Here is a 12,495-nt window from a genome sequence, read left to right on the forward strand (position 1 = left end):
CCCTTAATATCCTTATACTAGACTTAACTAATGTACTAGCTTTATTACTTATAAGGGACTTAGAGAGTATACGCACGCTAAGCTAGACTTAGAGCTATTATTTTAAAGTTGGATACTAGAATATCCTTCCTATAGTGAATAAGCACTATTTATACTCTAACCTATCTATAGAGTACCTTAAGTTACACCTTTCCTCGAGACGCCTCCCTTATCTCTATAAGAGAAGCCTACCTTTATAGTACTAGTAGAACCAACTATAGGTTAAATTAAGGGTACGAGGTATAGTAGCTACTATAAGCTAACTAATTACTATATCTACTAAGGGTATAGAGTATACTACTCTAAATAAATATTAGGTCCTATAGATACTCTAGGGGGACCCAGAGTTAAAAGGACTAATAGTTAGTCTTATTATAATAGAACCCCTATAGTATTCCCCTATCTATTATTAAGGACTATTATAGTCTCTCTTAATAAATAAGGGAGAATCAACCTCTAATACTACCTAGTACTAGAGGTCTAATATTCTAACTATTTCTAATAACTTAGGAGATATAACTATAATAAAAAGCTATATATATTTATAGGAGAGTAAAATATAACGTATAGGTAATATATAGGCTAAACTATACTTATTAGTAGATTAAATTATAAATATAACTATAGAGGAATAATAGAAACTATAGAGGTTACTTACTAATAAAATATAGGTATATAGTTACTAGACTATACTAGAATAATATAATAAAGAGGCTTGATACTCGGAGTACTAAAGGCTTCTACTAAAGGTAAAGACCTTAATATAGGATAACCTTACCTTAGGGGGATACTCTATCTAGTTCTACTAGCTAGAGGACACCCTATAGAATACCTTTCTAGAGATTTTAAACGAAGTAAAGGTAGTCTAGACTAGATAAAGTTAAAAGGCTAAATTAAACCTTATAATTAAATAGTATAACTAAGTAGAGACTAGCTAGATAATACCTTAAATTTAGAAAGGATTTAAGGAATAGTACTAAGATTAAATCAAATACCCTACTAACCGAGGTATTAATACTATTTTTAGGTTTAATAAAGTAAGATAATAACTCTAGTAGAATATTAAGTCCTTCTTTAATTATATTAAGAGTCTATATAATAATTATAGAGTAGATCTACTTAAAGAGTACCTAGTACCTTTAACTATTAGAAAACTTCTCTCAGACCTATAATATAAAATCTAATAATTTTAGAGTAAGCTAGAATCTATAGAAGAGCTAAAAACTAAAGCCTATAGACTAGAAATAGTGCTCTAGAAGAAAGACTAAAATAAAGAGAATAGAGTTCTAAAGGATATATTTAAGCTAATATACTAAAGGTCTTATAATAATAAGCGCCACTAAAACTAGAATAGAGACTTAGTAATAATATAACTAAATAAAAAATATAAAAGTATATTTAATTATATTACCCCTAAGAAAAGGGAATACTACCTTAAGGAAAAGCTCTATCTAGTCTATAGTAATAAGGAGTATATAGTAAAGGATTACCTAAATAGAGCAAGGCTTCTAAGAGAGAGGCTATAAAATTAGAAAAGGAATAATAATCCTAAGCTCCTTACTATATAAGTAAACCTATATACTATAATAATAGGAGTTATTTTACTACTATAACTAGCTATACTAAAGCCCTAAGAAAAGGAGTAGATATAGGTTTAAGCTATTATTAATAGTATAGTAAACTATAACTTTATTAACCTAATCTTAACCTAACTATTTATTAAAGAGACTAAATAGACTCTAGATGAGAAAATAGACCTTATAAATAGAAAAAAGATAAATACTTAGAGTATAACTCTAGTAAGTATAATCTTAAAAGACTATTATAGGGTTATATATATATAGAAGGTAACCTTTATAATTATTCCTATAGTTAGTATTAAAGTAATTCTAGGAAAGCTATAGCTAAAGAAGGTAAACTTAAGGATTAATTAGAAGGAATACTAGTAGTACTACCTATATACTATAGAATAGGTAGTAACTCTAGAACCTAATAAGTACGGAGTACCTATAATAGTCTAACTTCTCTTACTAATACTAGAGGAGAAGATAGTAGGAAAAAACTAGATATTAAGGGAGTTTAAATCTTTTATAGATATCTTCTTAGAAGAAGTAGCCTATATACTTACTAACCCTAGATTAGTATCCTATAAGATTAAGCTAATAGAAGGGAAGATCTCTCTCTACTTACCCTTATATAACCTTTTAGCTAAGGAGTTATAAGTACTAAGGGAGTACCTTAATACTATACTAAAGAGGGGCTAGATTAGGGAGTCTAAGAGCCCTATTAGAGTATTCTTACTTTTTATATCTAAAGCAAATAGTAATCTACGTATATATATTAACTACTATAGGCTTAATAAGATAACTATAAAGAACTATCTTACCTTACCCTAAATTAATAAGATACTAGATAGACTAGTAGGTACTATATTCTTTATTAAGCTTAACCTTAGGGAAGTATACTATAGCCTATAGGGTATATATTAAGGAAGGCGATAAGTAGAAAATAGCCTTTAGGATAAAGTATAGATACTATAAATACTTTATAATACTATTTAGTCTAGCTAATATATCTATAATATTCTAGGGGTATATTAATTAAGTCTTTATAGAATTAGTAGATATTATATATATTATCTACCTTAATAATATTCTTATCTTTAGTATAAATAGGGAGGAATATATAAAATATATTAAGCTAATATTAGATAGGTTAAGGAAATATAGATTATATATAAAGCTCTCTAAATATACTTTCTTCTAAATATTAGTAGATTTCTTAAGGTATAGAGTAAGCTATAAAGGGGTAAGTATAAATTCTACTAGGGTTACTATAATATAGAAGTAGTTAAAACCCTATAGCTTCTATAATATTTAGATATTCTTAGAGTTTACTAACTTCTACTAATATTTTATATACTAGTACTTCTATATTATAATATCTATTACTAAGTTACTTAAGGGTTTATAGAGAGGGAAAAAGAAGAGTAAATTTATCTAGACCCTAGAGGCTAGTAAAGCTTTTAGGGAACTAAAAGATAAGTTTCTTATAGAACCCTTACTCTAGTATTTTAACCCCTTGAAGTTTATAAGGGTAGAAATAAATACTTTAATATTTATATATAGAGTAGTACTCTTCTAACTCTATAAGGAGGAGAAAAGGAAGTCTAAGTAGTACTTAGTAGCCTTCTAGTTAAAAAAGCTAGATAATACTTAGAAAGGCTATAATATACCTAACTAGGAGATATTAATAATTATAAAGTTATTTAAATAGTAGAGGTACTACCTTAAAGGAGTATAGTATATAGTGTAGATCCTTATAGACTATTATAATCTATAGAGGTTTATAAAGTAATCTAAAAAGATATCCTATAGATACTAGATTAATTAGCTAGAATAGCTAGTAGCTTATAACTTTAAAATAGTCTATAGAATAGAGAAGACTAATTCTATAAATAGTCTATCCCACTATTCGGATTATAGGGGTATTTCTAAAGAATTACTAATTCTAGATAGAAAAAGGGAGTATAAGAGAGGTCTCTTATTAGTTATATAAGAGACTATAAGTAAGCTAATTAGGTAAAAAGTAGCTAAGGAAGGCTACAAAGGATAGAGGATAAGAAATTCTTCTATTTAGAGAGATAATTAAGAGGATTAAGTCTTCTAATTAAGGGAGCTTTTATTTAGAGCTAACTATAGCTATTTAGTATATTATATATCTCGCCTACTAGCTATAAGAGTAACTATAGGGGAAACTATAGATTCCTTACTAAAGAAGAACTTACTAGAATTAATAGTTTTATTATAATAGGGGGACGCCTTTGTAGTAGAGAAGCTAGTATAGCTATAATAAAGAGTAGATAGAATAGGAAGGTAGAACCCTAATATAACTATAGAAACTCTAAGGGAATAGAGGCAGATATTAGTAGATCTATTAACTAAAGGGGAAAGGGTATATATACTACTAGATATAGTAGTAAGATAAGAGATTCTATATATATACTATAATAATCTCTAGAGTAGCTATTTTAGGAAGTAAAAAACTAGAGCCTTAATATAATAGAAGTACTAGTAGCTAGATATAACCTAATATATAAAGAAGTATATATAGATATATTAAATATATTAAAAAATAAAAGCTCTAAAATATAAACTATATAGGTAGCTATAACTCTTATAATAGGTAAAGTAACTCTAAAGTTTAATATTAATAGACTTTATTATAAACCTCCTAGATTTAGAACTAAAGGAAGGGGCTAGAGGATATAGTAATACTATTCCAGTAGTAGTAGATAGATATACTAAGCTAGCTAGATACTTCCCCTATACTAAAAAGATTAAAGTAGAGGACCTTATAGATATTATCTTTAGGGAGATAATTACTAAATATAGTACCCCTAAAGAGATAATTATAGATAGAGGTGCCCTCTTTACTAGTAACTTCTAGTTAATCCTATACTACTACCTAAGAATAAATAGAAAGCTTAGTATAGCCTTCTAACTATAGATAGATAGCTAAATAGAGGTTTAGAACTAGATTTTAGAGGGCTACCTATAGAGATATATTAACTATAAATAGTTAGACTAGATTAACTAGCTACCTCTAGTAGAATTTATATATAATACTTCTAACTAGAGTAGTACTAGGACTTCCCTATTTATAGCCTTAATAGGGTATTACCTAAGAAGTCCTATAGAGATAGAGGTAGAGGAGCCTAGGCGGCTAAAGGATATCTAAGTAAAGGAGAGAGCCTTATTAATTATAAAAATAAGAGAGACCTTAGAGGAGAACTTAGGAAAGATTAGGAAGGATTAGGCTAAGTACTATAATAGAAAATATAACCCTATAAACTTTAAAATAGGGGACTAAATTATACTCTTAATAAGGAATATTAAAATATAATATCTAAATAAGAAGCTTAATAGTAAGATAATAGAACCTTTTATAATTAGAGAGTCAATTAGTAAGTAAGTATATTACCTAGTATTACCCCTCTATCTTATAAGATATACCCTATGTTCTATATCTCTCTACTAGAGCTATTTAGAGGGAGGGAAGGGGAGGAACCCGACCCCCCTCTAGTAGTAGTTATAGATAATAATAAGAAATAGGAGATTAAAAAGATATTAGACTATAGGATAAAAGTATAGAAAGACTTAATTTAAGGTTAAGTAGCTAGATTACCTCTTAGAAGAAGCTATATAGCTTAGTAAAATAGACTTTAAGAACGCGCCCAAGATCTTTAAGAAATATAAGGAAATCCTTAGGAAAAAAGGCAAACTAATACTAGAATAAGAAAAATTATTAGATTATATTAACTATATAAACCTATAAATAAAAGAGAAGAATAAACTATCTAGGGTATTAAAGGAGCTAACTACTACTAGAATACTAAGGGAAGTTAACTATTATTACTTCTTAGGGGTTTGAATAAAATATCTAGAGTAATAAACTTTATAAATAAGGGAAGGTAGATCCTCCTTATTAAAAGTAGTAGAAGAAGAGACTAGAGTATAGTGTACCCCTAGTATAAATATCCTCTAGGGATTTAGTACTAAGGTTACTACTAGTAGTAGTAGTAGAGTTTTAAAATTAAGTAGAGAGGTTAGTATCTCTCTATATAGGCTAGTATTAGAATAGACTTAAGGAAAAAGGTGCACGAGGTAATACGTACCTTAATAAACTATTTAAGTAGATTAAATACTAGAAGTAGGTAAAGTAGTAGGGGATCTATTTTAGTATTATTTCTTAAAGGTAGAAGTCTTAATAACCCTAGTAGTAGAGCTAGAATATTTACCCTTACTAGAAGGGATACTAGAAGTAGGGGGGATAGTAGCCCTAAGGGAGCTATCTCTATACTTAATAAAGGAGCTAAACTAATATAAAAGGGGATTAAAGCTATATTAGTAGTAGTTAATAGATTTAATAAGAGTAGAAATCCTAATAGAAGGGATAATAGAAGCGCTAACCCTTATAGGGGGATAATTCTAATAAGATAAATTAGAGATTATAATAGAAGTAGGGATTAAAGTAGTAGAGGTTAAAATAATTTAAGTAGAAATAGTTTACTAAAGAAGGGTTATAAACCCTTAATTAATAATAGCTATAATACTAGTAAAATTAGTTATAAGGGTAACCCCTAAGCGCTCTATATAGTTATTAAGGTCCTTATATAAATTATAAACTTAACTAGAAATATAGCTAGTAGTAGTAGTAGAGATAAAACTCGGGGTAGCTATAATAGAGATATTAGTAGTAGTAGTAGAACTAGTAGTAGAGATAGAATTAGTAGTAGTAGTAGTAGTTATAGAGGTAGTAGGGTGTAAACCCCTAGACTTATAGCTAGAAAGAAGATAATTTATAGCTTATACCCTTAGATTAGAAAGTATAAGTAAGGCTAAAGCTACTTAAATAATTTAAATAAGGATAGAAGTAATAGACTTAGTACCTATAATAGCTAATCTAGAGGTAGTAGGGATATAATTAGTAGTTATAGTAGTAGGCTCTTTTATAGTAGAGATAGAGACCTTAAAGGTAATAATTTTAGAGATAGTAGCTCTACGGGTTAGACTACTATACTATTTTTAAAAATTTATTAAATAATCTATAACTTTATATAGGATACCTAAATTAGTTTATTTCTATTTTTATTATTAATACCTATAATATATTTCTAATAAGTCTAAATTAGGGTATTAGCTAGTAGAGTAAGTTTAGGGTTAACCTAATAAGTAGTAATAGAGAGTTAACTAAGATATATATATTAAAATAGTAGGGAGTATCTAACTTATAGTATTATATAAGTAATTTAGATATATATAGTATTTATATAGAGTATCTATTTAATATAGATAATTAAGCTCTAGAATTTAATTATTAGAGGGGTTTATAATAGTATAGATATTACCTAGATATTATATATAAAGTAGGGAGGTACTATTAATAGGAAAAGAAGATATAGTAATAGCTAGGAGAGAAGAATAATATAGATAGAAATAAAGTATTAATAGTAGTTAAGGAAAGGAAGAAAGGAAAAGGGTAAAGAGAAAATTTTTAACTATAATAAAGATTAAAAGAGCTATTACTAGATTACTACTAGAGAATTAAAAAGGGAAATATAGTAGAGAAAAATTATATAGAGTATAGTAGAAGCCTAAGCCCTTATTTTATTTTAGTATAATTCTTCGTAGGGTTTAGAGGCCGAACCCCTAAAGGGGGGGATACTATTAGGAACTAACCTCTAGTAGAACTAACTATAAGTTAAACTAAGGGTATAAGATATAGTAGCTATTATAAGCTAACTAATTACTATATCTACTAAGGGTATAAGGCACACTACCCTAAGCAAATACTAGATCCTATAGATACCCTAGAGGGACCTAGAGTTAAAAGAACTAATAGTTAGTTTTATTATAATAAGACCCCTATAGTATTCCCCTATCTATTATTGAGGACTATTATAGTCTCTCCTAATAAGTAAGGGAGAACTAACCTCTAATACCACCTAGTACTAGAGGTCTAATATTAAGTATTATCTCTATAATAAGTCCTTCTTTTAAAAAGGTTCTAATAAATTAAATAAATTAGGTAAAAAATACTAGGCTTAGCGCTTTTTATAGATAGTTAGTAAGCTTACCTTACTATACTAGTGGATTACTAATTAGGCTTGGTATTATATTTAAACTTTGGGTTTGAATCTCACCCATTGAGTAGTTCGGATTTTTCACCTTTGGGTCCCGGGTGGGTTTAAAAGAGCTCCCTTGGGTAATGGTTCTTGGCGGGTAAAACCCATTAGACCCTAATAACTACCCAACCCACCCATACGGAAGTCTACTCCTAGTAGTTAGTCTCCTAACCTCTTAGTAAGCTATTAGGCTCCAAGCTAGTAAATCTAATAAGGTTATATCTAACTTTGCGAATTTTAGTATATTTTAAATAGATAATAGGCTCTCGTTTAGTATCTTATCTAGAGTAAAAGCTACTATAGAGGCTAGGTTATACTCCTTGCCTCTAGATACGTCTATACCTTAGTATCGAGCCCTAGTTCTAGCTTAAACTAGGGTTTAACCTATAGTATATCTTTCCCTAGCGGCTTGGCCTTGGGTAAGATTATAATATAAAGGTTAAGGAAGGGTTAGAAGAAAAAAGAAAGGTATAAATAATCTAGTAAGTTAGTTAGACAATTCCTATATATTTAACTAAGTAGATAAATAGTGTAGAGAAATTTATTCATTTATATATATCTTAAAAGTCTATTCCCTCCTATTTAGTTATAGTCTATATTAGACTATTCTAATCTTAGTATTTTAGACTATTCTAATATTATATAATCTATAGGGTTCTTCCGTGCTAGAACCTTGTCATCCAATGAATGTATTTATCTGGGCTACGCCGCAGATAGTCTGTAACAAGAACCTTGGCGTATACCTTTCGTCCTTGGTGTAATCACGGGTAATCGTCACCATGGGGCCCTGCTATCCGCGGCGGTTCCTGATACACCCAATACCACCTCTTCGTCGTGGTCAGTTCGTGGTACGCATATACAGGCAACCCATATAGCTCCGACTTCATCCACCACCGATTATTCACCCAGGGACGATCCCCAGATCTCTCCCCAGCACCTTCATTACCCATATACTTCGTTGCAAACAGCAGATTGGCATAGGATTTCCCCACACTATCCCCGGGAGGCTTTCCACGATAGACTGACGCACTCAATAACGCAGCTCTATCAACTTGGACAGCAAACTGATAACGAGGTGAAGGGAACCAATTATTTTCCTCACTATGTCTTTTAGTCCAGTCAACAGCGCATCCCTCGGATTTTACCCAGGCGTAGTGACGTTCGCAGATGGACTCTTTGCTAGCACCCTCGAGAGAAGGATCTTCAACTATTTTCAGATCCATTAATGGGAGGTATTTTTCTTCCTCGATAGGGAAAATAGATTCGTGGATAGCGTTATCCCATTCGGATAGGAAGTTGGTCCATAGCTTCTCGTCCTTGTAGGAACAGCGGTAGATAACCCAGCCCCAGGACGGCGCGCGCTTCGTGAGGGTTTCGAGGATTCTATACGACATTCTAGGACGGATGGCGATGATTTTTTTAGTGTAGCATGGGAGTGTCGAACAAGGCGGCGGATGAGTGTAGAGATACCAAGGAGAGATACCAAGGAGAGATAAAAAGGAGAGATATCAAGGAGAGAATTTTGCCAACTCAATATTGCAAGAAAAGTTGGAGGTCTCTGGCCCAAAGTGTAGTATTATTGCTCTCATGCAGGTGCTTTGCATCTTGAACCCCGACACCCCTACGATTGACTAGGATAGCAATGGAATAATCACCCCCTGATAATGCAGTCCGGGGATTACCGATTAGGTAGGTGATTGTAAAAGCCAACTAACCAGCCGAAACTCCAGTCTCAGGTGTCAAGTATCTATACTCCCTTGCCTGAAGGGTTTTTGCACGCAATCCACAGGCCCGTCTCTGCATTCAATTATTACTTGTCCGTCGAGCAAGAGATCCAACGTGGATGGCAGTCGCATGGTCGAGGTTCGCTACAATCTTAAGTCGCCTGCCTAATTACTAACTTGCTTATAGAGACCAGTACATATGAAAAACACCATGAAATATGTTTCACAGACTCGGATCTAAATCTATCAAATAGACTCCTACAGGGCGGCAAACTTTCTGGTCTAATTGACTGGAAAAATGCCGGCTTCAAGCCAGAATACTGGGAATACACGAGGACGGCGTGGGCTTGCCTAGGCAACGAACGCGCGGAAGCAGAGTTGGACTATGCTTTTGATATGAGTTATCATGATGAGCTCAAGGCACAGAAGTTGCTCTGGATGGCAAAGCCCGTGTACTGACAAGGTAAGGTACATTGAATGCATCTATATCATAGAGTAGCTTGAGAATTTCTGATATCTGCTTTACGAGTTTTGAATCTAGGCCTGTATCATTTCGGATGACTGTTATGCCAGTGACCTTAAGGGAAAAGAAGCATCTATGTACAAACGGGCCTTTAAAGAAACAAGGGCCCAGGAGAAAGAGCGAGACCACGTAGGATATATACGTATTGTATATATATATCTCCAAGAGCAGTGGTATTCCAGCAGGCTTGCTAGGTATTAATGCAAAGAGATCCAAACCAGCGCAAGAAAATAGGAAAGACGGATGTGAAGGGAAGGGTAAAGAAAGTAGAGCAAGCAAGCTGAGACTGCGTATCCAGAAAGAAAGAAAAAGAAAGATAGAGAGGGTATGCGTGTTTATATGGATGGGCAGCACTGGCGGTCCGGGGCACAGTTTTCACCACATTCTAGCAGACAGGACTCGCTGGCGACGGTGGTGAGCTGGGAGCTGCCTGGACGCAGGGAGTCCTCTTCGCTGCCGGGGTAGAACTCTGGCTGGACGGTGGAGGAGTGGATGCCGTAGGAATGGAGACACTTCCTGACGTGCCTGGCGAGAGTCATGTACCTGTCGGAGCCCTCGCCCTTGATGTCGAAGCTGACCTGGATGTGGAGGGAGGCAACGAGCTTGGTATCACTGAGCTGCCAGACGTGGAAGTGGTGGCAGCTGATGATGCCGGGCAGCTGCTCGATGTCCTCGATGATGTGGTCGAGGGAGAGGCCAACAGGCACGGCCTGGAGTAGGATCCGAGAGGCGGCCTTGCAGAGCGGGATGGCAGAGAAGAGGATGATGACGGTGATGAGCAGGGAGATGGCCGGGTCTGCATAGTAGCGCCAGGAGTAATTGGTGAGCCAGATGAAGAGGGCAGAGACGATGACGCCGATGTTGCCGAGGGCGTCGCCCAGGACGTGCAGGAAGACACCGCGCATGTTGAGATCGTGACCATGGCCGTGACCGTGACCGTGGCCGTGGCTGTGACCGTGGGAGCCCTGTTCGTGCCCGGGCTCGTCGCCGTCCTTGGCCTTTGCGTGGTGATGCTCCTTGTGGATGTCGTTGGTCTTGCGGGGCCTCGCGGGCGTGGTGGCAGCATAAGGAGCGGTCGCTTTGGCAGCGTTTGGCAGCAGGCGGGACTCCTCGGAGTGGCGGGTGTCCTCCCTGTCTGACTCGGAGTCTGCGGAGGGCTCGCCCTCGAAGAGACTGGCCTGGATGACGTCCTGGCGCAGGCTGGCCGGGTGGCCGCTGATGTCTTCGGCGTCTCTGAACCCGCTGTACCGCCTGCTCTCGCGGCTGACCCGGCTGATGGAGGCATGGCGGCGCGAGTGCTGGGTGGCGGATGCGCTGGGGACACCATTGCCATTGCCATTGCCATTGTTCTCGGGGAGTGCAGCGGGCGTCAGGCAGGACGGGTCTGCGATCTCGCGGGAGTAGCCCAGCTCGCCGGCATCTTCGCCGCCGTGTCCGTGGCTGTGGCCGTGGCCGTGTCCGCCATGCGAGTGGTCGTGGAAGAGCAGCAGGCCGAGGATGTTGGAGAGCAGGCCGAGCCCGCCGACGATGCAGATGAGCTTGGGGTGCTCGACGGTCTGCGGCTCGACGAAGCGGTTGATGGCCTCGAGGAAGATGGAGAGACACAGCGCGACGAGGAAGACGCCGTTGATGAGGGCGCCGAGGGTCTCTGCGCGTTGCCACTGTCAAGCCTCGCCGTTAGCCGTTGCTTCACAATGGATCGTATATACAATGTATACACGTATGTCTATGTAGTGGCGGACTCACGCCGTAGGTGTATGTCTTGGAGGACTTTTCGTTGGCGACCTTGACGGCCCATAAGCCCACGCAGAGCGAGAGCACATCATTCAGCTAGAGACAGCGTCAGCCAGTTTCCTTCTTCCCGGGCCTGTTGTATCTCGACGTACCATGTGGAATGCATCTGCAACGAGAGCGAGCGAGTGGACGGCATAGCCTGGAGAAAGCCGGGTGGTTAGCAGGGGGTCAGGCCAGCAAGAAGACGGGCGATTCACAACCCACCGACGCTGAGCTCGACAAAGAAGAAGATGGTGTCGATGACGAGGAGGATGATGATCCGCTGCGACTTGGTCAATCCCATCTTGCTGTCGCCGTCGCCGTCGCCGTCGCTGTCCTTGTACTTGGTGTAAGAATAGAGAAGAGAGAGAGATACGAGATACGAGACCGAACGAGAGGCAGATGCAAGAGACGCCACCAGGGCAGCAGAGAACAAGGTAGGTCAAAGACGACAGTCCAGCCGGCGCATCTTCTTCTTCTTCTCTTCTTCTCTTTTTCTTCTGCTTCTTCTGGTGATAAAGAGTCGATATCAAGAGTTGCTTTTTTCTACCTCGAAATCTTCAGTCGCGAAGTTTTTGGTGGCGCCAGAAAAGCCGAGCTTAGTCAGCAGACGAAGACGCAGATGAAACAGAAACAAGAAGACAAGAAGACAAGAAGAAGACAAGCGATGCAAGACAGGGACAAGACGAGACAAGCAGAGACAAGAGCGAGACAAGACGAGACCAGCGCTCGGCGGACGAAGGGACAGG

General features: G+C 36.6%; 3 protein-coding genes across 3 annotated transcripts; 1 reads left to right on the forward strand and 2 right to left on the reverse strand.

Moving 5' to 3' along the window:
- Positions 1-8,487: 8,487 nt before the first annotated feature.
- MGYG_09056 (hypothetical protein) lies at positions 8,488-9,120 on the reverse strand (the record flags this gene model as incomplete). The annotated part of the gene is made up of 1 exon (XM_003171994.1): positions 8,488-9,120. One exon carries the CDS (start codon positions 9,118-9,120, stop codon positions 8,488-8,490), a length of 633 nt encoding a protein of 210 aa, XP_003172042.1.
- Positions 9,121-9,390: 270 nt separating this feature from the next.
- MGYG_04634 (hypothetical protein) lies at positions 9,391-9,909 on the forward strand (the record flags this gene model as incomplete). Its single annotated transcript, XM_003171995.1, has 2 exons — positions 9,391-9,415; positions 9,638-9,909. The coding sequence occupies 2 exons, from the start codon at positions 9,391-9,393 to the stop codon at positions 9,907-9,909; spliced, it is 297 nt and encodes a 98-aa protein (XP_003172043.1).
- A 399-nt stretch (positions 9,910-10,308) lies between these two features.
- Positions 10,309-12,050, reverse strand: MGYG_04635 (hypothetical protein; the record flags this gene model as incomplete). The annotated part of the gene is made up of 4 exons (XM_003171996.1): positions 10,309-11,634; positions 11,720-11,803; positions 11,860-11,906; positions 11,972-12,050. The coding sequence occupies 4 exons, from the start codon at positions 12,048-12,050 to the stop codon at positions 10,309-10,311; spliced, it is 1,536 nt and encodes a 511-aa protein (XP_003172044.1).
- Between the last annotated feature and the right edge of the window lie 445 nt (positions 12,051-12,495).

Source organism: Nannizzia gypsea, genomic scaffold (assembly GCF_000150975.2).
Source record: "Nannizzia gypsea CBS 118893 supercont1.4 genomic scaffold, whole genome shotgun sequence".
Taxonomy (NCBI): Eukaryota; Fungi; Ascomycota; class Eurotiomycetes; order Onygenales; family Arthrodermataceae; genus Nannizzia; species Nannizzia gypsea.